The sequence below is a fragment of the Larus michahellis genome, chromosome 7 (assembly GCF_964199755.1).
Source record: "Larus michahellis chromosome 7, bLarMic1.1, whole genome shotgun sequence".
Lineage (NCBI taxonomy): Eukaryota > Metazoa > Chordata > Aves > Charadriiformes > Laridae > Larus > Larus michahellis.
Window position 1 is genome coordinate 60,101,336 of NC_133902.1, and position 27,768 is coordinate 60,129,103.

The 27,768-nt window shown below is 57.2% G+C and overlaps 2 protein-coding genes across 2 annotated transcripts; one reads left to right on the plus strand and one right to left on the minus strand.

Moving 5' to 3' along the window:
* Window positions 1-902: 902 nt before the first annotated feature.
* On the plus strand, window positions 903-19,447 carry GALNT5 (polypeptide N-acetylgalactosaminyltransferase 5). Its single transcript, XM_074595811.1, has 10 exons — window positions 903-2,084; window positions 6,286-6,452; window positions 8,124-8,243; window positions 8,667-8,802; window positions 9,174-9,293; window positions 9,750-9,867; window positions 10,063-10,386; window positions 13,707-13,787; window positions 14,421-14,582; window positions 16,911-19,447. Exons 1-10 carry the CDS (start codon window positions 946-948, stop codon window positions 17,049-17,051), a joined length of 2,508 nt encoding a protein of 835 aa, XP_074451912.1. The 5' UTR covers window positions 903-945; the 3' UTR covers window positions 17,052-19,447.
* A 3,743-nt stretch (window positions 19,448-23,190) lies between these two features.
* ERMN (ermin) lies at window positions 23,191-27,232 on the minus strand. The gene is made up of 3 exons (XM_074594972.1): window positions 26,764-27,232; window positions 26,353-26,439; window positions 23,191-24,034 (listed from the first exon to the last, which is right to left on the minus strand). Exons 1-3 carry the CDS (start codon window positions 27,008-27,010, stop codon window positions 23,607-23,609), a joined length of 762 nt encoding a protein of 253 aa, XP_074451073.1. The 5' UTR covers window positions 27,011-27,232; the 3' UTR covers window positions 23,191-23,606.
* Between the last annotated feature and the right edge of the window lie 536 nt (window positions 27,233-27,768).

The following is a 27,768-nucleotide window of genomic DNA, read 5'->3' on the forward strand; positions in this document are numbered from 1 at the left end:
ACACCTGGGGACACCAAGGGACATGGGGGGGATGCCGTGGGACAGAGCACCCAGCTGTTAACCTCTGCCCCGCTCTGTGAGACCCCCCTGCAGCGCTGCCTCCAGCTCTGGGGCACCAACAGCAGAAGGACACGGAGCTGTTGGAGCGGGGCCAGAGGAGGCCCCGGAGATGCTGGGAGGGCTGGAGCCCCTCTGCTGTGGGGACAGGCTGAGAGAGCTGGGGGGGTTCAGCCTGGAGAAGAGAAGGCTCCGGGGAGACCTTCCAGCCCCTTCCAGGCCCTCAAGGGGCTCCAGGAAAGCTGGGGAGGGACTCTGGAGCAGGGAGGGGAGCCATGGGACGAGGGGGAACAGTTTTACACTGCAAGAGGGGGGATTTAGAGATCTGAGGAAGAACTTCTTGGCTGCGAGGGTGGTGAGACTGCACCTGGGGAGCTCTATGAAACCCGCACCCCATAGCTGGCTATAAAGTAAGTATTTTCACAAATTCGGACGCCAGAGTCTTCTAAAAGTGCACTTTCCCCAGTCATTAGAAGAGACCTCACTTGAAAAGTGAAACGACTGGAAGAGAAGCTAATGCGGGGTCGCTCACGCAGGACACCTGCGGGCCGCCCCCTCACAGACTGCAGGCCCAGTTGCGGCTGGGGCGGGGCGGGGCGGGGCGGGGAGGGGGGTGTGAAAGCCGCCCCTCACCGGGCCGCCCGCCCCGGGACCCCCCCCCGGGACACCCCCCCCCCGGGACACCCCCCCCCCCGGAATGCCCCACTTCAGCCTTCGGGGCCGGGCCGGGCCGGTCGGCCCCCGCCGGTGTTGGGTTACGGCGCGGGCGGCCGGCGCTGGGTGGGGCGGGAGGCGCACGGCCCGGCCCGGCCCCGTCCCGCCTCTCCGCTCCGCTCCCTGCGGGCACGGCCTGCGGCGGCCCGGCTGCCCCTCCGCCCGCCCGCGGGGATGAGCGGGCTGCGGCGGCTCTTCCGCGGCAGCGGGCGGGCGCTGGCGTTCGTCTTCGCCGCCTCCGTCGTCTGGCTGCTGCTCGACATGGCCGCGCTCCGCCTCTCCCTCGGCGACGCCGGCGGGCGGCTGCTGAGGGAGGCGGCGGGCGGCGGGCAGGGGCGGGCGGGGCGGCGCGGACCCCCGGCCCTCCCGGGCAGCCCCCGGCCCGGCCCCGCCGCATTGGGCCGCGCAGGGAGGGCGGCCGCCCGCCGGGAGCCCCCCGGCCCGCCGAGCCACCCGCCCGCCGCCGGGCGCCCCGCGGGCCCCCTGGGGGCTCGGCCGGCCCCGCCGCGCTGGGCTGTCGGGCGGAGGGGCGGTGCGGGGGCCGCAGCCCCCTCGAGGGCAGCGGAGGAGGTTGAGACGGAGTCCGCGGGACGCGGAGCCAGGCGGCGGGGGGCACGGCCACCGCCCCCCAGCGAGCCCCCAGCCCCGGGTGCCCGGGGGACGGTGACGGGGGCACCCCGACACGCCGGCACGGTGGGGAGAGCCAGCCTGGCACCCCCGGGGGCCCTGCCTGTGCCGGGGGAAACTCCAGTGGGAAAGAAAGAAACTTCCTCGGAAAATCACTTCGTCCTTATTAGCAAAGAGGGGACAAAACCGGCCAGCACAGCAGCCCCCCGGCTTGGATCTGAGCCTGCAGGGAGCTCCACAAAGAGCCGAGGAAAGCGCAACGAGCAGCAGATCGCTAACGAAAATGGCAACGATGCCCATGCCGCGAACGCCATCACCGGTGCCCATACTGCCAATGCCATTGACGGTGCCCGTACTGCCAATGCCATCACTGGGGCCACAGTGCTGGGTGGCCAGAGCCGGACGCTGGGTGCGACGCCGGGAGCAGGTCCCGGTGCGCCTGCCACCTTCGAGGACGGGCAGGAGCGGGCAGGTGGCAGCAGCCTGGGAACGCACAGGGTCTTGTCCCTGGATGCGACACTTGCCCCCCGAGACCCCCAAGCTCCTGGCCAGTTTGGGCACCCTGTTGTGGTCCCTGACGATAAACAAGAAGAAGCAAAAAGCAGATGGAAAGAAGGGAACTTTAATGTCTACCTCAGCGATTTGATCCCTGTGGACCGAGCCATCGTGGACACCAGGCCTGCTGGGTAAGACCTGCTTCCCCTGCACACGTACCTGTGCCGCGGCCGTGGGAACCTGCGGCTGGCTCCCGGGGAGGGCTGTGGGGCACGCCGTGGCCTTAGCTTCGTGTGTGCTAGCCGTCGGACGGCTCTGCCTTTCCAGGTAGGAGCAGCTTGATATTAATCGTAAAGCTGGGTAAAGTTTGCAGGTTGTCTTAACCCACTGAGCCCTGCTGTCCGAAGAGGCTGGGCCACGCAAGGCAGTTGATGGGGCTCAGGCCTGTTTGTGCCTGGTTTATCAGGGCACGCACCAGCTGGCAGTCGAGGCGATCTGGGGGACATCCTGGGAGCCATCCATTCTGCAGACTGGTGGCACCACTGCCCTCGAGTCCCGCCGTCGGTACCCACTCTGCGGAGGCAACCTGGGGGACCCGAACCTATGGGCACATGCAGGGAGGGACGCAGAGTTTTAGTTGGGAAAACTGTCATTCAGTTAAAGTTGTCCCCACAAAATGCGTGGCTGATTCTGCAAATCTCAGTGTTACAGTTCAGAAAAGGCACTCCCTCCCCAAAGTCCCTGTAGAAGAGGAAAGGGTGGAAGGCGGTGAGGGGAGCGCCCTGCTGAGGGAAGGGGTGCAGGGCTGGAGGGGCTCCCTCCCCGGGGCGGCTGCGCCTGGGCAGCGCAGGGAGGGTCCAGGGAAGGTGCCAGTTCAGGTGAACGGCAGGTTTGTCTTATACTTGGCTTTTCCTGCTGCAAACATCTCTCAGTCCCTTGGCAGGGAGAGACCTGCCCCATGCAGAGACCCTCCCATGTCCCTCTGCCTGCGCTCTCTGGGGACAGGTGCGGTGGGATGGAAGTTGTGCTGTGAGTTGTCCCCTGTCCCGTGGACGATGCGCAGACATTTCCATGGCACTGTTGGTGCTCACAGTGAGGCCCTGCACGGGAAGGAACAGGGCAGGGACAGAGGGACACAGTAGGACTGGTTTCGGCAGGCAGAAGGTGCCAGCTACGGAAGCTGCCTGTGCACAGAAAAGAGCTGTGGCGGCTCAAAGCCAGGACAGTGTTCGGTCTTTGACAGCGAAGCCCTGGAGCTGTGGAGCAGAAGCCACCTCCTAGGAGCGCCAGCAAGCACAGCTTGCCTGTCTGCTGTGACCGTGAGTGACGCACCTGCCCAGGAGGGAACAGCATTGCTGTCAGCGTCACAGGAAACACCTTGGCCAAACAGGGGCATGGCAGGAATCCAGCTGTAAGGGCCAGCTCACGGCAATGGCTGTTGGCAGCTCTCAGTGATCAAACAGCACATTACTGTTGTGCTGGAGTCTTCCAGTCCCTCCCAGTTTAGACCTTTAGGACCCAGTTCCTCTTGTGATCCTTGCTGGAGTGCTGGACTAAAGCACTGAAATTTGTCCAACACTGAAACTTGTCACAGCCTTCAGTCTGCCTCCCCGTGTGCAACGCTTGCTGCTTTCCGAGCTTTACCTGCCGTACTGGTGGTTGCTGAGCACGATGCCTCTGCAGAAATGCCTGCAGGAGTCCCACCAAGGAGGAGCGGGGTGCACAAGTCCCATATTTGCTGGCCAGGGGTGGCCAGGAGGCTCGCAGGGAGCGTGCCCTGCAGACCCCACTTCCAGAGCCCTGCATCCTATGTCAGCCAGCAGCGCAGGCCCCTGCGTGCCTCTCCCCAGGCTGCTGTCTTATCTTCTCTGGACAATCAAGTTAACCAGGTTTAGACAGGGACAAAGATTTCCTGGCCCAGCAAAAAAGAATGTCACACGTGGCATGGCACAGTGGGGTCTGGGTAAGTCAGCCCCTGTGCCGGTAGATGTGGGGAGGGACCCTGGCTGCGCCCACCGGCGGGGAGAGGACGAGAGGATGGGGCTGGGCACCCCTGCGGCTCAGGTCTTCAGTGCCAGGCTGCTTCCAGACTCAGAGGCAGCAGTTCTAAGGTGACATTTTCCCAAAGCAACTTTAGCTTCTCGAGAGCCTACGTCTGCTGACTTTCAGGGTGATGCCAATGGAAGATAAAGGCTGTCAGCTATTTTTGTTTAAAAGCCTGGTTTGGGGTGGAATTTCAAAAAGATTTGACTTCTGCTTAACATTAATTATATAAGTTAAGTATTATATATGCATATATAAAAAATATATGTCTGTGTACATATAGTTAGCAAAGATATGGAGCCCAAACTCACACAGGACGTAGTGAAATACCTTTAGCTGGGGGTCAGCAATAACAAACCTGTTGCTCTCTGCCTAGAAATCCTACTTTTTTAGGCAAGAAGGGATAAAAAGGTGTTCCTCAGTCTGAGGTTTCCCATCGCCCTCGCGCAGATGCTTTCCAGCTCCCCATGTACACACAGGCTTTGGCGAAGAGCCCATTTGCTGCTGACGAAGGGGCTGAAGAGACACGTCCTCTCAGCAGGTACTGCCCAGCTCCACGCAGCCTTCACGGCTTGGGTCTCGGCTGCTTTTCTCAGCTGCGCTCCCCGCCTCTCCATGCAATGAAAGCTGTTGTGCTTGGCAGCTGTCTCCTGCCGTATCCATGGCCCCTGTCCCTCCTCCCCCTGGGAGCTGCCTCCTTGGGTTCCCTGTAGGAGCAATAACAATTCACCTCTTTTCTCCTAGTTTAGCTCTCCCGTGTTGTCCTGTCTCCTTCGTGCCAGGATCTCCCTGGCAGTTCAGCCCCTGCCTTCTCTCCATTGGTCCCGGAGCCCTGCCAGTGTACCCAAACCACCTCCCAGAGCTGCAGAGAGGTCCCATTGCCACGGGCCAACACCCTTCTGGTTTCCAACCAAACCACATCACATAGCACATCCCTCCTGGCTGGGCCAGCCCTGGCCCCTGCCCGAGGAGAGACAGGCTACAGAAGGAGAGGGAAAGACACCTCCCAAGGATTGCCACAGAGAGTAATTCTGGGGGGTTTTTTCACTTACCCAGAGCACTTCTGGTCAGCTGCGAAGCCCTGGAATACCTCTGAATTTTCTTCACAACACCAGAGTCTCTGAGCTGTGTGGTGCCATGGCATCAGTGTCCGAGCCAGCACCAGCCCAACCCGAGGGGCCGTTCATTGAGACAGAAGAAAAAGAAGCCACTTTTCCGTACAGCAGAGTGAACAGTGGTTTTGATTCACTGCAGAGAAATTCATTTTCTGCATCCGCAGATGGGCTGGTGCCTGTTCTGCCTGCAGGAGGTCTGCTCTGGAAGGAGAAGAGAGAAAAACCTGCTATCAGACTTCAGCCTGCTGATGAGAGAGAGAGAGCAAGTCCCAGCAATTCGTGGGTATTCTGGGACGAGCTGTCCAGTCTCGGAGAGCACAGCGCTCTGCCGGGCTGGAGATCCCCTCGGAGATGGGAGAGCCAAGGGAGCCCTGCTTGGATTGCAAGTGGGAGAGGAGATAAGCTGCTCATCCCGCTTTAGTTCAAACACAGCACAGACCTGACCTGGCCATTCCGGTTTTGGCAGTCACAGAATAAAATGGCAAACTCGTGGAAGCGGGAGAAATCGCATTGCTCCTCGGACCCGCCGATGTGTGTTGCAGGCTGGGCGCTGGGAGCCCCTGCCCGTGGGTGGCTCTGGGGAGCCGTGGGCACTCAGGGTGTGAGATACGGGGTGCTCAGGGTGCAGACCCCCGGTGCTGTCATACATGAAATTCAGGTGCTTGAATGTTTTTCCATCCTCCTGCATTGCAGAAGTTGGACTGGGCGACTCTTCCTTGCTGTCTGCATGTTTGACAAGCTGCTGTGCCAAGTAACCCTCCAAGGAAATGGCCGTTTCCCTGCATTTTGAACATAATACCGATTCTTTTTTTTCCAGCAAGGCTCTCGCGCAGCCCGGGATCCCAAGCCCCGTGGGTGTTTGGACCATCACAGGATCCTTTCCCTGCAGGAGTCCCCAGGCCAGTGGCGCGGAGCTGGGATTGGCCTTGTTCTGTGGGACCATTGCACTGTTTGCTCACAGAAAGGGGATATTATCACCCTGGGGGTGGGGAGTTAATAAGAGGTCCCTGTTAGAAAGGAGCGAGCACACCCTGTCCCTGCGGGGCTGTGTGGGGAGTTGCCTCCGCTCACCCCTGTGCTCCTTCTCCACAAAAATTCCCATTGCGGGGGTTTGCCTCCGTACTTAACATTTGGCAATTCCCCCCTCCCTGCACCTCTTCCTGACAAACCCTAAGCCTGGAGATTTTTGGGAGCACACCTGGCTGTTGCCTGTGAGCCCATGTTGCCATTGCAGGTGCTCCGAGCAGCGGGTTCATGATGACCTCCCGACCACCACCATCATCATGTGCTTCGTGGATGAAGTGTGGTCCACCCTGCTCCGCTCCGTTCACAGCGTCCTCGGCAGATCTCCTCCACACCTGATTGAAGAAGTCATTTTGGTGGACGACTTCAGCACTAAAGGTAGGGGAAGCTTCTACCTTTATGAAACTAATATAACTTGAGGCCAAAATGCGATTTGTGTGCTGTAATTCAATTCTGAGTAGTAGAAGGAAATCGCATTTTCTCCTTTCGCTGTATTGAAATGCGTCCCCATCCAGCGTTGTTATCTCTCCAGATGAGGGGGTCAGAGGCCAGATGGGCACTGGGGGGTGGCCATGGGCAATGGAGCCGTGGCACCTGCCCAACACCCTGCCCAACTTTATCGTTCACATCTCTCCCATCCCCGTTCACTCGCTGTCCAGTTTCCAGCCCAGTGCCCCGTGTTGTTTGTGCTGGCGGCAGGGAGGAGCAGCACGCGCTCCCCCGGTTGCTCCAAGAAAGGGGTAGTTGCAGTAAAAAGCAGTGGTGACCCAGGCATCTGTGTATGCGCGGCAGCTTTGCATGTGTGCTGACAGATATTTCAGATGATATTGAACTTCTGCTTTGTAATGCTTAGGCTCTCTGCTGACTTCAGCCCTTAAAAATTTAGGAATGATGTAATTTTCCCACTGCTGGTTCTTCAGGGAAAGTGCTGTCTCAGGCAAACTTCAGAGCTCATGCCACGCATACAGAGAGCCTACAATGTAACGAGACAATAGGTGCAAAAAAGAGGAGAAAAAACTCAGTTGGCTCATTTTTAAAATAATCATCTTTTTACCACTTTCCCTCAAAAGCATCTTTTCAAGTTTCCTCTTTACCTTCTCCCATGGCTTCCCTTCGTTAGCCAGTGAGTGACTGAAATGCTGGGTTCGCACCCAAAACCTTGCGAGTGCGGGTGAGTTAGAGAGAGCTGTGCTCGGCACTGCTGTAATCCGACAGCAGCAATAACCTACAGCAAACACGTCCACAAATGTTTCACCCTTGGAGCCATTCAAAGCTTTTAACTGGCTTTTGAAATGCAAACAGTTATATTCTTCTGGAAAGAAGCAAGCAGTATCCGTGATGCCCACCGGTGAGGGAGGTCGGGGTCCCCGCAGACCCAGCGGTGTGAGTGGGTGCTGTCTCCAGACGAAGCGCTCGGAGCGGCAGCAGCTGCAGGACCCTGGCAGAGGTTCCCGGGCCGGGAACAGCACAGCCTGGTGCTGGAGTACCCCGGACCGCCTTCCTCACACCCTCTTTTTCCTGAGAGTTTACCACCAGCTGCCTCCACAGCCGCAGGAAACCATGACAAAAGCAACCTGGAAAGTAGAGATGTGCCACAGCAAACCCTTGTGCAGTTTAAACTCAGGCTGAGCCTTTAAATGTGGTGCTTAATATCGAGAAATCTGCAAAGCACATCAAAAATATTTTTTTAGGCAAAGGAAAACAATTCATGACCAGATTTTAATGGCAATTATAGTGCAATGAAGAAAAAAAGTTCGATTTGGAGTCTTTGAGCAATTGTTCAACCATTCTATGATTCTATGAAATTCATCAACTTCAGCCTAAACCTGCTGGTGCTGACACAGCTGGGAGTCACCGGAGAGCAGGCTTGGACTGCAGCGCCGTGCGCCAGAAGCCCTGCAGCTGTGCCCAGATGTTCACACCCCAGACCCAAGGACACCAGTGTGTCCAGGAGGTGCTTCAAAGGAAAACCTGCCCGCTGCCTTTCGCCCTGGAATTGTGTACGAAATGGGTAAGTCAACCCCGCCCTCTCCTTCTCCTTCTCTGCAGAGTACCTCAAGGAGAAGCTGGACACATACATGTTGCAATTCCCAAAGGTGAAGATCCTCCATCTCAAGGAGAGGCACGGTCTAATACGGGCCAGGCTGGCAGGAGCAGAGATCGCCAAAGGTAGGGCAAAAGCCATTTTACAGCCCCGCCAGGGCCCTCCAAGAGGTGCTGATAAGCCATCTCCAGCATTGAGCTTTAGTCCCCTCACAGTAAACTACGGGCCTCTCTTCCGTATGTGAAGCATGAGGATCTGATGAGGGGATGAGCTGTGGCTTGTCCGGCCCCTCAGCATGGCCCTCATGAGCAGCATTTGGGATCTCCAGCCGTGGCCAGGCTGTGTCAGCCCCAACACTGCCATTGCTGCCAGGAGCCACCCTGCGTCGCTCTGCAGCCCCCGATGGCTGGGCGGTGAAAACATGCTCTGGGCTACAGCTGGGAGGTTTGGGGAGCCGTGGAGGGGGATGGTACCATCAGCAGCACCCTGAGCACCACGGGATGGGGATGGGGACAGGGTGCCTGATGCTGCCCCGGGCTCTGCCGCAGGCGCCGTCCTGACCTTCCTGGACTCGCACGTGGAATGCAACGTGGGGTGGCTGGAGCCGCTGCTGGAGAGGGTCCACCTGAGCCGGGCCAAGGTCGCCTGCCCTGTCATCGAGGTCATCAGCGACAAGGACATGAGGTAAGATGCCCCTGGGAAACCCAACATCCATGCCAGTGGCTTGAGCAAACCCTCTTACTGGGACCACCAACGTGGTAATTACAGGAAAACACAAGTCCAGAGCTCCTAACTGGCCTTCAGCAGCCTTTCACAAGGGATACGTAACTTTGCTGTACACCAGAAATTAACATTAGTGGTGGACGTGGCCTCTTCGTTTATCACACACACCTTTTCCCTTTTTCATGACTTTTAGTACATGAAGAGGATTCCTGATGAAATTTGTTAAAATCCTGTTTTAATTATGTACAGATATTCATCTTCCCTCATTAAGGGTGACATTTCAATCAGGAATGTGACTCAGAATTAGTCATCCCCATCTTTTCCCCGTTTAGTTACATGACCGTGGACAACTTTCAGCGTGGGATTTTTACTTGGCCAATGAATTTTGGATGGAGGCAGATTCCACAAGAGGTCGTTGAGAAAAATAAAATCAAGGAGACGGATATAATAAGGTAAAAAAAGCAAAGGTGAGAGCTCCATGGACCAAACTGTTAATAATTTAGGAACAAAGACTCCTTCCAGGCCAAATGTTGTGCCTTTGCTTTTAAGGACGAGAGAGGCAGTGGTCACTGTGGGGAGTCACGTCACCAGACATGGGCACAGCCTTTCTTGCCCCTCGTGGTACGGCTGGCATTTCACTGGTGCCACCAGGACTGGGGGACGTATCGTTGTATGTTTCCCTTCCATGCCCAGTTACAGCTTTCAGGCTGGGTAAAACCACCCAAATACCGTCTATTTTAAAGTGACAAATGGGGTGGTCCTTGCTGTCTCTGTAAGTGCCACCTCGGGCACTGTCGCTGAGCATTTAGTAGCCCGCAGCTTATCAGTGATTCCCTTGTTCAAAGCAAGGGGAATGGGACGGGTGCTTCCCTGCCAGCTGACATGCTGTGTGGCTTCTCTGTTCCCAGGTGCCCGGTCATGGCAGGTGGCCTGTTTTCCATCGATAAGAAGTATTTTTTTGAGCTGGGAGCATACGACCCAGGACTGGATGTTTGGGGAGGTGAAAACATGGAGATTTCGTTCAAGGTACGTCTCTCTGGGCAGCCTGTCCCACACGCCAGCATCCCCGCCAGCCTGGCTCAGGTGGCGGGCTCAGCTCTGTGCTGGAGACCCCGTCCCTCCTGGCAGTTCTCTGCTTCTCTGCTTCTCTTCTGGCTTGCACAAAGCCAGCACCCGACATTAGCCCGTGTTTCTATCAAAGGAACAACCTCTGTTTCTCAGGTCTGGATGTGTGGTGGAGAGATTGAGATTGTTCCATGCTCCAGAGTTGGGCACATTTTCAGGAACGACAATCCTTATTCCTTCCCAAAAGATCGGGTGAGAACGGTGGAGAGGAACTTGGCTCGCGTTGCAGAGGTCTGGCTGGACGAGTACAAGGAGTTATTCTACGGCCACGCTTACCACTTGGTCTTGAAAAACCTGGATGTCGGCAACCTGACTCAACAAATCCAACTGCGAAAGAAGCTTCAGTGCAAAAGTTTCAGGTGGTACCTGGAGAATGTCTACCCAGACCTGGAAGCTCCCCTGGTTAAAGCCAGCGGGCTGGTACGTACCCAAATGACTTGCTGTCCTTTGTTTAAACGTGTTTTCCATGGTTGGCTAGACTCGGGAGCATCCCAGTACGCTGACTCTGAGTTGCTTCCCTGGCTTTTGGTAACATTTTTTAATATTTCCCCTGTCGAGGTGGTCTGGATTCCCAGGTGTTTTTACAAAGGAAAGGGTCACAATTCCAGCGGTTTCCCGTTACAGAGCTGGGTCAGTGTTTAAACGCCAGATGAGCATCGTGGAACAGCAATGACCAGGGGCTGCGCCTCCAGGGCAGGTGGTCCAGCACCCTCCTGCCCGCACATCCTTCTGGCCAGGCCGGGAGGGAGAGGTCCCTTTTGGGGCGGGTTAGGGGGGCGCAGGCAGGGCAGGCAGCACAGGCAGAGTTTGTACCGGGGCTCTGCCGCCAGCAGAGCGCAGCAGAAATCCACTTTTCCTCTGAGCTGCCTGCAGAGGGGCCGGGCAGCAGAGCCCTGGCACCTCTCCAGAGCAGGTGAACTTGAGCCTCGGGAGCGGTCCCTGGGCAGAAAACACCTTAAAGTCCACTTTGGATCAAGTCCTGCCTCTCCAAGCCTCTGGGTGGCTGATGAGCACAGCCGGGCCAGGCTCCATTTCTCCTACGCCACCCCTCCAGCTCCACGCCAGGGAGCTCCTGGTGCTCTCTGGCACCGGGTCCTGCTTCTGCTGCTACTCCACGGGTATTCAGTGTCACTGCAACAAAAGGTGAATTAAACAAGAATAAAATGTGAGTTCTAAATTTGGCCCAGCCCTGAGCCTCAGCAGAATATCACCTGCTGCTTTAAACATTCAGAGACCTCAGATATTCTGCCCAGAAAAGATACAACATTGATTGCAAACTAGTTATAATTGCAATAGCAAAAGCAAAAAGGCTTGTCAGAAAAATTACAGCGATGCCAGGAATGAGAACTAAAGGGTGTGCTGCCTTCCCCGCCTGCCCCGTCTCCCCGTGCCACGGCAGGAGCAGCACTTGCCGAGTGGAGGTGGCCGGGGGCCGGCGACCACACGGTTGGCACAGCTCGGGGAGCGAGAACAAGAACTGCCTGTCCCCTCCCAGGCCCTGCCAGGGCGCGTGGCCTCCAGTCACTGCACCGGCCCTTCAGGGAGCCAGGAAAAACCACAGCAACCATTTGGACGTGTTTCAGGCTTGTCCGTGGGCCAAGGGCGTAACGTGAAGGTTCGCCGTTGCAGGGGTCCCCAGGGACTGGATCTGGCCTCTGCCAGCCGCAGCCGGTGCGATGCTTCTGTGACGGAGCTGGGGAGGTGGCTGTGCTTCCTCCAGGTGAGCTCTCAGCACCCATGGAAAAGCTGTAGGAAACTGCTGGTTTGGGGCGGATTGTGAGCAGAGGATCCATTCGGACGCATCCGTCCGTCTCAGTGTCTCATCTCCTGGCAGCTGCACGCACACGGGCCAAGGGCTGGCTGCGGGGAAACGCTCTAAAACCCGTGTGGCTGAAAGCCCACGTCCTGCCGTCCCTTCCAGAAAGCAGCATTTGCGTTAGCCTGAAGGCGTCAGTGAAACTTCGGCTTAAGTGACATTTTTGAAAAAAAGAATTAGCAGAATAGTTTTGAGAACATCAAAAAGTGGAAATTTCTTGAAACATTCACTTTTCCAGCTCGTTTGTTTCAATCAGGGCAATGAAACTCCATATCAAATTCAGTGCAAAGCAGTTAGACCATCTAGAGAGACCTCTGCTTCAACTGAACCAAAACCTCAACTTTTCAGAGGTGTTTGTGAAAATTTTCAAGACGTTGCCTTCTTTGTTCTGATTCAGGACACCTGAATTGCTCTTTCATCTTCATTCTCAAAATTTAATAGGGCAGAAAATCTGTTTTTCAGCTAGCTCTGCAAATTCCAGCTGTGCTGAACACTGTCCAAAGTTACTTGAGAACTCTTTTCTGAATGGCCTAATTATTCACCGGGATTAATTCGTAAGTTCTTCAGAAATTCTGAAAGAAGGCGAAGGAAGGACATTTGCGAGGAATGGGAGATGTGAGCAGCCCTGACTGATGCACCGCCGGGGTTGTCTGAGGAGCCAGTCCCTGCAGACTGGGGCTGACCAAGCCCTCTGCAGCCGTGAGGGTGGGCTGCAGCCCAGGAACGGGGGTGCTCAGAGCTTAGCCCGGTGTTTTCAGCTTTTCTGTGTGATCTCCCACGCTGCTGAGGCATCTCTGAACGCACCAGACCAACAGCGTTGAGAAAACGCCTCTGGCAGGGCACGCTGTGCACGGGCACCGGTGCTGGCCGGGCAGTGGGGGACGGCTCACCTGTGGGGGACGACTGCAGGGACAACCAGCAAAGAGAAGTGGAGCTGAAGAGCAAGAGCCTGAGGCTCCCTCGCAGCAAGCTGGGGGCTGGATCATAGAACCATAGAATGGTTTGGTTGGAAAGGACCTTGAAGCCCAGCCAGTGCCACCCCCTGCCCTGGGCAGGGACACCTCCCACCAGCCCAGGTTGCTCCAAGCCCCGTCCAACCTGGCCTTGAACCCCTCCAGGGATGGGGCAGCCACAGCTTCTCTGGGCAACCTGGGCCGGGGGCTCACCGCCCTCACAGCAAACAATTTCTGCCTCACATCTCATCTCAGTCTCCCCTCTGTCAGTGTAAAGCCCTTCCCCCTCGTCCCATGGCTCCCCTCCCTGCTCCAGAGTCCCTCCCCAGCTTTCCTGGAGCCCCTTGAGGGCCTGGAAGGGGCTGGAAGGTCTCCCCGGAGCCTTCTCTTCTCCAGGCTGAACCCCCCCAGCTCTCTCAGCCTGTCCCCACAGGAGAACATAGTGATCGAACCATTCCCCAGGGCTGGCTGCGGGGTCCATGGCGGAGGGCCAGAGCCCAGGGCCCCCTGCCTCACCTGGGATGGGACTGGCCGGAGCCGGGATGGGACTGGCCGGAGCCAGGATGGGACCACCAGGAGCTTGTGTCATCTGCACACAGTGGCTGCTCAGCACAGCAGTGGGAAGGGATTCTGCAGTTGTTACTGTTGGGAGCTGTTGTTTTGGGGATTTGCAGAATGGGAACATTAGCTATGTCCAAAAACAACTCAAAAGAGAATGTGTCTCATCCAGCCTTGAACGGTTCTGGAAAGGGCTCATTTCAAGCTCCTCTCAGTAGAAAAACATGTGTAACGGACAAGATGTGCATTTACACACCCCTCCAAGGACCATGACACATCATCTCTGCTTCTCTTAGTTAAGTGGACAGTATTAATCAGTGTCCTGTGACTCCAGCAGGTTAACTGTAGTGTAACAGCCTCTCCTCTGTCTTGGGAATTTATGTCTAAATTTACGGGTTTTTTTTGTTTTCCAGCTTGTTAACATAGCCATGGCAAGATGCATCACTGTGGAAAACACCACTCTAGCTTTTGAGGCGTGCGATGTTAACAACAAGGTAAGGATGCCCTGCGTACCGAGTCTGTTACACTCCTTTTGGTGCACGGCGTAGAGCTCCTGAACCCCCCACGGTGAGCGGCCCCCACCCAGGAGCTAATGCAGTCCTTCCCACCTGGGGACATGCCAAAGGATGCCTGGGAGCAGCGAGGGGCAGGAGTTGCCTGTTTGCAAAGCCTGTAGCCAAGCAACAACCCCAGAACCAGGAAATTCAAGTTTTATAAAGCCCTGAGCATGTGAGAATGGGGAGAAATGCGTAAGTACAGGCAGTGTCCTGTGTGCCACTGCAGAACGCCCAGCTGCTCTCCGGGGCTAGGTGGGAAGCAGCCACGGTGGGCAGTCTCTCCCTTCCTGTACAGGCAGCGTTTGTTAGGCAGCTCCCTACTAGCTGCTCGCTGTCTGGCACGGGCCAGCCTGCGGATCATGGCCCCAAGCGTACGGAGGGTTTCCCATTTGCAGCGAGTGCTGGGGTGCAGCCAGGGGAGGTGGCAGGAGAGGTCTTCCCACGGATCATGGCTTTCCTCATCCCCCGGTCCTGGGCAGGGGGAAGGCGAGGAGAGCCTCTGCGGGCTGCTTGCCAGCCTGGCCAGGGGAAGGCCAGCGGGTCCCAGCTCTCCCCCATCCCTCCCCACAGGACCAAAAGTTCAACTACACCTGGCTGCGGCGGATCCAGCATGGAGAGCTCTGCCTCGCCGCGGCCGGCGCCGCAGGAGCGCTGGGGCTGCGCCGCTGCCAGGGACGGAGCCGCAGCCCCACCTGGCTGCACAGGTCACTGGCCACCATCCAGCCGGATTTGGTAAGTGAAGCGCTGGTGGCCCACGGTTCCTGGTTTGGCTCTGCATGCTGGCGTGCAAAGTGATGGGCAGGGTGCACCCTGTATGCCGGCACTCTGGGCCCGGCTTTGCCAAATCTGTCTTGTCTTTTCACTCCCGGCGTGGGTCCCACCACCTTTCCCCGTGGGGACAGCGGCACACACCCTGCGTTAGGCTCCATCCGTCCCAGTGAGGTGCAGCCCGGTGCCCTGGCACCACGGGCCAGGCCAGGGAGACACCGGTCATGCCGAGGCATTGGCTCCGGCAGGGTTCCACAGTAACAAAATGTCCCAGTTTTACATAGAAACCATCAATAGCACTTACAAGGAGATGATTTGATATTGATTGGCATTCAGCTCACAGTGGGTTTTTTTCAAAGAAAACATTTATGAAAAGGAGAGGAATGGACACTTACATTTATGACCTGCACTGCAAACAGCAAGAGTCACAACGGTATCTCTGTCAGCCTGGTGTAAGTAGTTGTCCCAAGTGCTGTGAAATGGCATACTTCATATTTAAGAAAGAAATAGTCTTAATTTAAGAAAAAAAAAACGTAGCTATGTTACACACTCAGCATATTGACAAGTTCCCATTCTGCTTTAGTCTGAAAAAATAAAACTTTCAAAGCCAGCATGCCGCAGCGCCAAGGCTCACAAAGGCCAGGGTGTTTTGTGAAAAAAAGATGAAAATTGTCATCCATTTAGGAGTCCAGACAGCATTACCGGTGCACGGGGAGCTTTTGTCTCCTGTTCCAGCTCACCTCGAGCCCCGAGTCAGACGTGTTCAGCGTTCTCTGCTGGAAACAGGGGCTGGGCAGAGGCGGCTGCTCCGGCCACAGGAGTGTCTGCCACCACCACCGTACCTGGGGACAGGTGGCCTTGGTCGATACAGGTGCATCGGCCTTGACCCGTGCCAGCAATAGGACGTCTGAGGAGCAGCTCAAAGGCTGGTGAATGCCAACTGAAGGAGTTAGGGTGCTTTTTCTTCTTCTGTTGTCACAGTCATTGTGTCGTATTAGAGCCAGCAATGTGTACTCACATTTCAGAAAGCCCCCTGCACCCCAGCAGCGTGGGCAGCAGGGCCAGGGGGGGATTCTGCCCCTCTGCTCCGCTCTGTGAGACCCCCCTGCAGCGCTGCCTCCAGCTCTGGGGTACCAACAGCAGAAGGACACGGAGCTGTTGGAGCGGGGCCAGAGGAGGCCCCGGAGATGCTGGGAGGGCTGGAGCCCCTCTGCTGTGGGGACAGGCTGAGAGAGCTGGGGGGGTTCAGCCTGGAGAAGAGAAGGCTCCGGGGAGACCTTCCAGCCCCTGCCAGGCCCTCAAGGGGCTCCAGGAAAGCTGGGGAGGGACTCTGGAGCAGGGAGGGGAGCCATGGGACGAGGGGGAAGGGCTTTACACTTCAAGAGGGGAGATTGAGATGAGATGTGAGGCAGAAATTGTTTGCTGTGAGGGCGGTGAGCCCCTGGCCCAGGTTGCCCAGAGAAGCTGTGGCTGCCCCATCCCTGGAGGGGTTCAAGGCCAGGTTGGCCGGGGCTTGGAGCAACCTGGGCTGGTGGGAGGTGTCCCTGCCCAGGGCAGGGGGTGGCACTGGGGGGGCTTTAGGGTCCCCTCCAACCCAAACCATCCTGTGATACTATGATTAATGATGCAAAGTGAACTTTTGCCCAGACAACACTGTACGTGTCATTTCAGGAGTATTTCATCTAGGTGTTAACGAATTGCTAATGCTAAGCGGTGACACAAAAATGTCCCTTACCTTTGGCAGCACTCGCAGCATCACCTTGCTGACACATGGGTTAAGCAGATAAAGCCGAGCAGATGTGAAAAGCTCGGATGGAGATCGCTCAGACTCTTCATTCTTTCATAACCCAGTTTACTGCCCCGGCATTTGAACCTCATTGCTGAATTACCTAACATCCTTTTCAGCACAGTCAACGGGCTTTGAGTTCATCAGCCGAGAAACTCCATAGTATGGAAATCAGTCTCCTGCCGTACGTTCCCCTGTATTGCAAACGCCATCTGGAGTGATTTCCTTTGCATGGTAATTACCACTCAGACAGGGAGCGAACTAATCTTCCCATTTCCAGTGAACGAAAAGCCATGAAGCAGAGAAGGTACGGCCTGGTCCTGGCTCAGCAACATGTGCGGGCCTTGGATCCCACCCAAAATCCCTCTAGGTCAGCAAAGAGATCTTACGTATTAGGGAAATGCGAAAAAAGGGCACCCCATAAAGAATCAAGCTTTCTCGGTGGAAAAATAGAGCTGCTGCTGCATGAGTCGCGGTACCTAAAGCCCTCTCTCTCTCCCCTGCAGACGGACCACATCATCTCAGAGCACCTCCAGCAGCCGGCGTGCTTGGAAGTGGATCCCTCGCACAAAGCCCTGAGGGTCAATGCCTGTGACTCCGCAAATCCTTATCAAAAGTGGCAGTTTGGCAATTACTATGCAGACTGAAGGGAACACAGTTGAACCAGAAACGCTGGGTTTTCATCTTGTGAATTCAGCAAGGACTTGTGAAGTCAGCTGCGCGACTTGTGACAGCAATTAGAAAACTGGAAGCTCATTTCCAAATGATAATTGAAATCCCTAATTCAGACCAGCATATTGAGAGATCAGAATACCAAGAGCAGCACATCTGGTTTAAAGATGTCTGAAACAGGTAGGCGTGTTTTCCCTCACTGTGGAAGACCTTGGCAAAAACTCAAATAATTTTCTGTATTATTAAATGGAAATATTTTCTGAAGTCTCCCATCCTACCGTAAACAAACCTTCCTCAGTTCCCCCCAGACAACAGCATAAGCTACAGAAATACTTCCAGGGCTCTGTAGTCTATAAACAGAAAATTGGGCTGCTTATTCTTCCCCAGCCTGAGAAATGGAAGTTTATTGACCAGCGCATTAAAAAAATCCATCTGACGTGCCCATGCTGGGTCTGGCCACAGGATCCTGCCCTGTGGGACCCGTTGCCTCTGACAGATGAGTATCAGGGTTCCGTTGGAATCGATTGCTTATCGAAAAAGCCTTCTTTTAATAATGGAAGGCAAATGTGGGTCGTTAAGCCACCCAGCAGAGGAGGAAAACTGGGGGCTGCAGAAGAAGCAAGGAGCACGCCTTGCTCACGCCCCGGGGTCAGGGGGTGTGTGTTCCCCTGTGTTGCTTGGAGGTGAGGGGAGCTGCCGGGCCGGCAAACCGGGGCTTATCCTGCTTCTTGCCGGTGGCGTGCACCAGCACTCCTCATCCCAGGGCGGCGGGGCTGTGTCCCCCAGCCCCTACGGCTTTTTCGGGGCTCCCCAGGGACCACTGCCGCTTTCCTTGGCCCCCGGCTGGCTGGGGCACGGGGTTGTGCTGGAGCCCCGTGGTGCTCGGTGCAGCCCTGAGCAGTGTCCTCCCCACCGTGGTGGAGGGAGGGCAGAGACCCCTGGCAGGACGTCTCACAACCCAAAACTTCTACCTGCCGGCGCTCAGGACGGGTGAAAACACCTGCTGAACTGGGTGAGGGCCCTGCCTCAGAAACAGAGCTGGCTGCAGAACGCAACTGCGTGCGGGCACACACCTTTCGTGGGGGCTGTCACAGAGGTGGACACGGGACCTCACTGGCACCAGCCACCACACAAGCGGGGGTGGCCGGGCTCTGCGCACCAAAAGTCCCTCCAAACTTACCATCACGGGCATGTTTCTTTTTTCTTACTGTGAAATTTTTTATTTCCAAGAGCCATCACTGGCTGATGACGCATTTGATAGGAAACTAAACTGAGGTCCAGGATTGGTAACGCCGGTGCATCCCAGGCGGGATTTCTTCCCCGGTTTCTGTTGGGAAGTTCCCGCAGTGGAGGCTGCTCCCCGTGTCCCTGGGGGACAGCAGCACTCCTCCTGCTGCCCTGCGCCGGGCCGAGGGGCTTCTCCAGCACAAGCCTTGGGGGACGCGCAGGGCTGAGCGTTGCACTCCATCCTCACGCCGCGGGTGACCGCGTCTGAGCCTCCACCCTCCCGTGTTCACACAACACCTCACACCTCTCCTCCGGTCTTTCGGAATGCCCCGGCATAACGTTACCTCTCACGTGGGGGATCAGTGCTGACAGCATCTGACAGGCTGCGGCTGACAAAATATTGACTGGCCCAACAGATTTCCCCAGTTGGCTCCCATTCCAGCTGTCTCCCCGATTTTCTCTCCCTCCGTTAGTGCAGCTCGCCTGCAGTCACCATCAGAAAAATGACACAGGCGTTGTTTGTGCAGTCATCTTTTATCAGGAGCATGAATTTCAGCAAATTCTGATTGCTGACATTCAATCGCTTGTCACCGGGCAGGCACCCAACGGTCATATGTCACGGTCGCATCCCATTGCCAGGCTTGTCACTCGCGCTCTGCTGCCCCGTTCGGGTAAATGCTCACTTCCACGTTGGTGTCTGTTGCTCACAGCCGGGAGCGTGCCCTTGGGCTGCCGGCAGTGAGCTGCGGCCCTGCTGTAGCACACTGTTGAGGGGCGTCGGGATGGCACCGCGCTGCCTGTGCTGCCTAAAACAAGTGTGTCTTTTCTGTCCCGCTTGGCAGCCGTGGGGATCGGCGTCTCGCTGCTCCTCACGAGCTGCCCGCTCCCTCTGCCATCTCCGCCGGGGGCGTGGGGGCCAGGGAGGCTTTGTGGGTCTTAGGGAATGGAGGAAGCACCAGGGGTGGGAAGGTCCATGGCTGGGGACGGGGATGGGAGCTGCTGCCATCCCCAGTGTCGGCAAAGGGAAACACGCGGCTTTTCTGACCGTGAAGAAATGCACGGGCACGGCACAGCGTGCTGTGCTGCCATCCCTAAGTGCCCTGAATGGAAGTGGCGATGGTTGGAGGCCCTGTTTGTTTTATTTAATTAAAAAAAATAAAGTTTCAGAAAAGGGAACACATGATAATAGATGAAGCTTCTTCCTCTGAGCCCCATGTGTTAACTCTCTGACAAATTCAGGCCTTTCCAGGGACTCTCCTGCCCTAGTAGCTGCCAGGGCAACCCCAAAACATGGCCCCAGGAAGAACTGCTAAACCACCAGTTTCCCCTGGTTTAGGGTTGTGCTAAAAAGCCCTAAAAACCTAAAAAGCACAGCCCCATGTGCTGATGATGCCCGTGTAGTGCGCTGTTAGTGCAGCAATGGCAACAGCCGGCGCTGGCTGCTGTGCCCTGCGGCTGCTGCAGGTGTTGTGGCAACTGGCACATTTCTGCCGGGATGGTTTCATTCCCATTCAAGTTGGGCGCGCGGCGCTCCTGCAAACGCCTCCCGCAGGGGAGCCAGCCCCGCGCCACGCTGCCCGGAGAGGGGGGAAAGGCATCTCGACCCTCCAGAAGGCCTCGATGTACCTCGCACCTACCGCCAGCCCTCACCTGGCTGTTCTCAGCTGACCAAACTCTGCTGTCCAAGGAAGATAAAAAACTAGTCCAAGTTTCTTGAAAGTCTTGGTGAGGCTCCGCGCTGAGCTGGAACCTGAGCCCACAGTACACCCAGCATCGCATCCCTGCGCTTGGAGGCTGGAATCTGGAGTCTACCTGTCACCTAGGGTATAAGCCAGATGTTAAACACGGTTACAGACAGACGTATGATAACAGGAGAAAAAAAATCTGCCTTTTGCTAAAGCGAGCACAGGGCTCAGCCAGCCGTGCCTCTCCCTGTGATACAGACAGCTTCTCCTGCTGTCCCACGGCGCTCAACAGAGGAGGGGACGGAGATGCTGGGAGGGCTGGAGCCCCTCTGCTGTGGGGACAGGCTGAGAGAGCTGGGGGGCTCAGCCTGGAGAAGAGAAGGCTCCGCGGAGACCTTCCAGCCCCTGCCAGGCCCTCAAGGGGCTCCAGGAAAGCTGGGGAGGGACTCTGGAGCAGGGAGGGGAGCCATGGGACGAGGGGGAAGGGTTTTACACTGACAGAGGGGAGATTGAGATGAGATGTGAGGCAGAAATTGTTGGCTGTGAGGGCGGTGAGCCCCTGGCCCAGGTTGCCCAGAGAAGCTGTGGCTGCCCCATCCCTGGAGGGGTTCAAGGCCAGGTTGGACGGGGCTTGGAGCAACCTGGGCTGGTGGGAGGTGTCCCTGCCCAGGGCAGGGGGTGCCACTGGCTGGGCTTTAGTGTCCCTTCCCACCCAAACCATTCTGTGATTAAAGCCAGCTGCATCACCAGCATGAGCTGGGTGTTCACCTCCCGCCCGCCCGGTCCCAGCAGCTTTGCCAGAGCTGGGCACGAGCACCCACGTGTCCTGCAGACCCTGACGGCAAGCGGGGACGGGCAGGTACGGCCCCTCAGCTCCTGCCTCACCACCCCGTAACGCCTCAGGAGCCCACCCTCTCAGCCACGCACAGGGGTACGCGCTTTAGCTCTGACTTTTATTCCACTTTGGGTTTTTGTTGTTTTCTTCCCCATTACTTTTTTTTACTTGCAGTAAAGCAAATTTGCTGTTGACTTTCAGAAGTGCAAGTGGGGCCGGACGGGGTGGGGGGGAGGCGGTGGCCACCAGCCCCCCTTCAACGGGCCTGCAAATACTCGGGCGGCACGGGCCACCCACAGCCTGAGCAGGTCACCGACAGCCGCGGCAGCGATCGCGCCGTTGGGAAAAGTGTCGGCCTTGCAGGAACGGCCGCGAGAGGGGCGATGGGGGGCAGCTGGCCGCGGGGAACAAACCCGTAGTATCAGTTCATACAAGCCACGCTCTGAACTTCCACACGCCGAGGAGCAGATAAACAAGCCTGAATAGCACAATGAGGGCTGTCTCCGGTTTGTACAATACAGAATTGCCAGTTATTATTTTCGCATTGCCAATAAATAATTGCCTTTATGTATAGAAGAAGAAAAGTCAAAACGATATTCAGTGTTGCTGGAGATGTTAAACTAACCCTTAAAAAAGCGCTTATGGCTGAAGGAGGCTCCTGCGGCTGCGGGCGGAGGCCGGCTTTGCTCCTGCCTCCTCGCCCTTTGGCAGCCGCCCTCGGCGTTCCGGGTGCTCCCTGGGCTGACGTTTGCAGAGCTCAGTCCCAACTCCACACAAACTTTTCTGTAAAATAGTTAAAAAAAGATCGCATCGACATTGCTGTGGGTAAACAAAGGTTTGTAAACAAAACAAAGGTTTGTAAAAATGGGGAAAGGTTGTGTTCCAACGGCAAAAACAAATCATGCATAAAACTTGCCTGCTTTGAAAAAAAAAAAATCTTTAAAATTTTGCGTCTAAACTTAGTGTGAAGAGTGGGAAGACATGTGAGAGTCTAAACTGGTGGCATTCTGAAAATACAGGTTTCTGGTAGTGGTCGGTTTTACAGGGTGGACACCAAAGCACGCGTGGGCACGTGCTGTGCGGGACACACGTGGTGTCTGAGCCGCTGTGCCCGGGCCGGCCCAGACCCTGGCTGTGCCGCTGCGCACAGCGCTGGTCACCGGTGCCACCGGTCACCTGTGCCACGTTCCCAAAGGCAGCCGGCCACCGCCACAGGAGGAGGGGCGGTGGGGATGTTGCCGGCGGTGGTTTCGGCTGGCCGCACCCCTGGTTTCACGCTACCGCCCAGGACGGGCGAGCTGGAGGGCAGCTCCGTGAGCCCAGCGGTCCCTGCAGTGCGCGCTGTGTGTGACGGTGAGCTCCCCCCCAACCTTTATCTCCTGATACAGCCCTGCCCGAGCGATAGCCACCCGTGGTGGTCACAGCGGGTGCATCGGGTCGTGACGGCTCCACGGGCTCAGCGAGGTTTCGGGGGGACAGGTAACGACATGCCAGCCAGGGGCTGCCCGGAGCAACGCAGCCCTGGCACCTGGGTGAGGTGCCACCATGGCTATGGGTCAGGCATCCCACCCCATGGGCTGCGGGCAGCCCCAGAGCCCGCTGAGCTCTCCTGCGGGGCAGCGGCTGCGCGCCGCGGTCTGCCCCGGGCAGGGGCGCGCTCAAGCTTATTCCTCGAGATTCAGAGGTTCCCGGACACAACAGAGCCTCGGTAAGTGGTTTACAGCATGCTAGACTCTGAAGCTTCACTAAGATTATATCTTAGAGTGAGTGTGCACATATATATGATTGTGCACATATATAATCCTTTAGACAGAAGCCGTTGCCTGGGTCTGGATGCAGCTCACCCAGACCCCGCTCTGAGACGGCGTTTCTAAAGCCGGGGGTGCTCTCCCAACCTCGACCCGACGGGAGGGTCTCCCTGACAGCTCGGGCTGACCCTGTCCTCTGGGCAGTATGTGCCAGTGTCCTTGCCATCGCATCTCGTTAAACCACTATCGAAATCGCTGGTTTCTATCAAGAAATGCTTCTCTCTTACGAGTGCGGTGCATCCCTCCGGCCACGGCACTGCGGCGGGCAGGCGAGGACACGTCTGAAGACACCCGGGCTGAGACCCGTCCCCGCGGCTGGGGCCATCGGGCAGCAGCCCTCGCTGGCGCCATCGGGAGCCCAGCCCGCCTGGGGAGCGGCTGGGGGGCAGCGGGGCAGCAGGGGCCTTGGGGCCTTTTGTAATTCCTGCACACCAGCATCCACCCGCCAACGCAAATCCCCCCCATCCCACCAGCACGGGGTGGGAATGGCTGGGCGCCGGCCGGAGCCGGCTGTCGGTGCACCGCGAGACACCAGCACGGACAGAGAGCAAAACGGAGCGGTGGCAAACAGTCGTCTCTTTTATTGTTCTCTGAGCCACGGCGCTGCCAGCCCATTGCCAGCACGGCTGACGGCATGGACCACCCGTCTGTCGGCAGCCAGAGAAGCCCCAGCCGCTCCAAGACATCCTATTGTTCCCATACGGTTACAAAAGTTGGATAGAAAATGAGAGGGTAAACTTTAAATCAAATGGTATTATATTTAGCAAACTGATTATTTATTTTCCTGCGCTATGGATGCCTCTGCCCGCTGTCAAAGCAAAGATGTTAAATTTTCACAGTGTATTATGAAATCATATACAAAACCGAAAAAAGCAGCAACCTCGTGTGTGAAGAGACATGTTTTGGGGGAAACAAAAAAGAAAAACCAAAAACCGGAGTGAACGCTCGGCTCGCTAAGCAATTCTCCACTTCAGTTTATAAGTGCATCATGGATTCAAATTCATCGATTCGTTGTTTGGTGTTTCCTTTTCTAATCCTCCGGTAGGAAATTGTGTTGTATCTGGAATAGCTGTGTCTGGAGATATCATTTTTTTTCCCCAGGCTGGGCTGCTCCCCGGGTTTCTCCGCCTGGGAGTTGCAGCCGGGGCTGGAGGGGGGGGACGGCTCCTTGCCGCTGCCTTGCTGCTGCAGACGGGACGCCTCGCCGTTCTCCTTCTTCAGTTCGATCACCTGAACTTCATCCTCTTCGGTGTCTTCCTCCTCCTCCTCCTCCTCCGCCTCCTCCTCCTCGGCTGCGTTCCCTCTCCCGTCGGCGCTGGCTGCGAGTGTCCCCGCCGTGTCCCCGCCGGCGCTGGTCGCCCCCGTCCCCCCGCTGCCCGCAGGCGTCCCCTCGCTGCCGGGCCCTGCAGGACACAGAGGGCTGTGGGTGAGGACGGGCTCGGCACCTCCGTCGTGCCCCGTCCTACGTGTTTCTTGCCACAGCGTCGCTCGTGGTGGCTCTCCAGCCGCTGCCCCCGAGGCACCCGCCACCTCCCTCCCCCCGGTGGGGGTGCCCCCCCCTCTCCAGCTGAACCCCGTCACGGGGGATGGGGTGGGTGGTGGGTGCTTCAGAAAGGCTTCCTGCGTCCTCACGCCCACCCCGTAAGGCCACCGGCCCTTGCGTTCCGCCCTGCCCCGCTGCTGCTCCACCGTCCCCGGGGAGCCCTCCCGCCGCCCTCCTGTCCAAGCGAGGGGCGGCAGCCGGCGGTGGTGGAGCCTGGGGAGGGCAGAGCGGCACGGCGTGCGTCCCCCACCCCGGGACCACTGTGCCCCCCCGCAGGCACCGGCTCTGCCCTGCCCTCTCGGACACAGCCTGGCAACCATCCCGCTGCCGGGCCTTCCCAAAGGCCTTCCCAAAGGGCTTCCCAAAGGCCTTCCCTGCCGCGCTCGGGCTCTGGCCTTGGGCAGAGGCTGCGCTCCAGGGGACAAACTCGCCGGGGGTCCCGTCTCCCCACGGCTGGGGGCTCAGTGCTGGCTCAGCCCGCCGTGCGGGGCGGGAGGGAGGGATGGAGGGAGAGAGGGGATGGACAGAAGGATGGAGGGAGGGAGGGAAGGATAGAGGGAGGCATGGAGGGGGGAGGGATGGAGAGAGGGAGGGAGGGAGAGAAGGAGGGATTGAGGAAGGGAGGGGAGGATGGAGGGATGGAGGGAGCCGCTCTGCAGGCAGCACCCCGCAGCACCCAGCACACAGGGGGACCCCGGCACAGCCCTCCTGGGACACGTCCCTCCTTCGGGAGTGGCCGACCAGGCTGGGATGGCTGTCTCCCTTTCGTCCTGTTTGGCACGTCGCTGCCCTAAATTATGCTTTAGTGTCACAACAAATGGTCTATTCAACATTTTGCCTGTGGGGTCCTGAGTATTAATTAGACTAAATTGGTTAGGTCCTAAAAAGCTGCCTGCAATTTAGAGATAAAGTGCTTGTGGCTGGGGGGAGCAGGGGGGGTGACCATGCAAGATTGTTTAATAGGTTTTATTGTGCCCTCATAAAGCACCACGCTGGAATATGGATGGCAGCTCGAGGTGGGAAAGGCTCCATCGTGATTCACCTCCTCACAACCTACGCAGCTGCTGTGAAATATTATTTTGCCCATGACAAATGTTTGTATATTTTTTCCTCCTCTTGATCAAAGCAAAGTTTCTGTTTACAGGGCATGGCCCATCCATCTTTCAGAGCTACGGTCAACGCCTTTGCCAGGGCTGCCACAGCTGCTCTGGGTTGTTCACCTGCTCTGCTCCGAGGAGGGGGTGCTATTTCGGTGGCAGCTCACTGCAGAAAATCCCAGCTCGTCGTGGCCAGGCGGGTGCGTAAATGACACGAGGGCTCCGGCACAGCCGGGTTTTGGGGCACCGGGGCAGAGCCGGCCGCCCTGAGCCCCGCCATGGCCAGGGGGAGTGACGGGGGTGTCAGTAGCCCCCAGCCCAGCCGCCCCTCGTCCCATGGTTGCCAAACCTGGCGAGCCGGGATGAGCTCGCGGGTGGGAAACGTGGACGGGCAGCGATGCTGAAAGGCCACCCGCAGAGAGACGGACCTTCCCTCCTTTAATAATACTCAATAAAATACTGCTCCTTTTTGGAGGAGCGGCTGCATTTTGCATAGTACGATTACATTCCTGAGTCTGTGTATAACTCGCGCCCCGCTCTCGCAGGAGGCAGCTGCGAGGTCCAGCCTCGGCACCGACTGATTTTTACCATTTTCACCCAGGAACAAGTAGAGAGAGGCCCGTCCGCAGATGTTTAGGAGAGCAATTTTCTGCTAAGTACTTGCGCATCAGGGGGATTTATACATTCCATGAACCAGGCAGGAAGAGAGTTTGGGTTTTGAGGCCACCGATTTTTGCCTGACAGCCTCGCAAGGTCCCCCTCTGAGCTCCCCCGCGTGCAGCAGAAGATGCAGCATCTCCCAGCCTCCAGGGCTGCTGGAGACCGCCTGCGCAGAGACCCCACGGTGCGCAGAGACCCCACAGTCACGGCGATACACGCAAACCTCGCGAAGAAAGATCCCAGCCATGTTTCCTGCGGTGCAGCAACTCTACGGATGAGAAATGAGTCCCTGCTCCCCAGAATATAGGGACTGACCGAACTTAAAAAAAAACCAAACTAACCACCTGTAGGTGGTTGTCTTTGAAGGCTACTCATTGCTGTGCTTCGGGAACACCTCACCTCACGCGGCATTTCCCATTACCTTCCTCCGATCCCTGGCCGTCAGTCCCCGTGTCCTGGCCATCAGCTGGTCCCTGCTGTAGCGTCCCACCGTTCTCCTCTGGCTTTTCTTTGGGAATACAAAGCATAAGGAATGGACTGGTGGAGCAGTTAGTGACAATAATCGGGTTGTAACGGTTGCAGAGCGGCAGCAGATTTTCAAAGTGAAAGATTATGAAATTGCTTGTTTCTTTAGTCACGTAGTTTTCATCGCGCCCGGTGTACCTGCTAGCTCAGATTTGTCCCTAACTCGGAATTACTCCGAGTCACTGTTATAATGACCATAGGTTAGGAATTTTGACTAATATAGGTAGTACATCCTGTTATTCATAAGGCTATACATAAAACAGAACTTTTCTCTCCAAAGACTTAAAAAAAGGCACTTGTACTTTACCTTTGTGTTGCTTCTCTCCATCACAATCCCCATGAACTATGTCCTCTGCCAACAAATTTCTATTTTCCTCCTGATTTTCCTGTGCAGGTGGAGGGTCGGGGCTCGTTTCTGCGTTTGCATAAGGAACCGTCCCGACAGATTTGGCTATTTCATCAATGACGCCGATGACCTGGAGTGGGCCCTTCTCCGGGGGTACGCTCCCATTGCACTCGGGCATGGTGGAAGCTGCTGGGACCTCTTCTGTCATGCTTAGGGCCGTGCTGTGCCGCACCGCGCCGTGCCGCCGGCCGGGGCTGTGCACCGCCGGGGCCCCGCTCCTGCACCCCGGGGTGGGGAGCGATGCTCCTCACCCCTTCTCCCGGGGGTTTGGTCCCTGGGCAACGGTCAAGGCGTGTCTCCACGGGCGCTGCGGCAGAGCCGGGACCGCGGTGGCACCATCAGCTGCGCCGAGGGCTTGCCCGCGGGCTCTGGCCACGGGGCGATCCAATCAGCACCGCGCTTGTTGCTGAGGCTGGTCCCGTTGCATAATTAAATGCACCATTTTAATTTACATAAACAAACAATCTGAAGCAAGGAAGCTTTTGTGCTGGCGTGGAGAGCGGGTCGTTCAGCATGTCAGCTCCGCCGTAATAAACAGAGATTTTGTACTCGGGGCACAATGGCCCTTTGTGCCCCCGCCTGGTCACAGGGACGAGGATTGTTCTGACCCCTAATCCCCGGAGGGTGACCACCTTCCGCGGCACTGCCGCCACCTAACCCGCTTAACATTCCCCGGGGGGTTTGTGCCGATAAACCCCGCCGTGCCGCCGGCCGGACAATGCGGGCATTCTGCGCTCCTCAGGAGCAGAGGGGCCGGTGGGGAGGGCACATGCCCCACACATGGCGCCGTGCCCCGCGCAGCCCCAGCCCGACCACGGCCGACAGATGCCTGACATCTGCAACGCCCCGCACGGGGAGACGCGCCACGAGGGCTCAGCCCTGGGGGCAGAACTGGGAGGTGAAAAC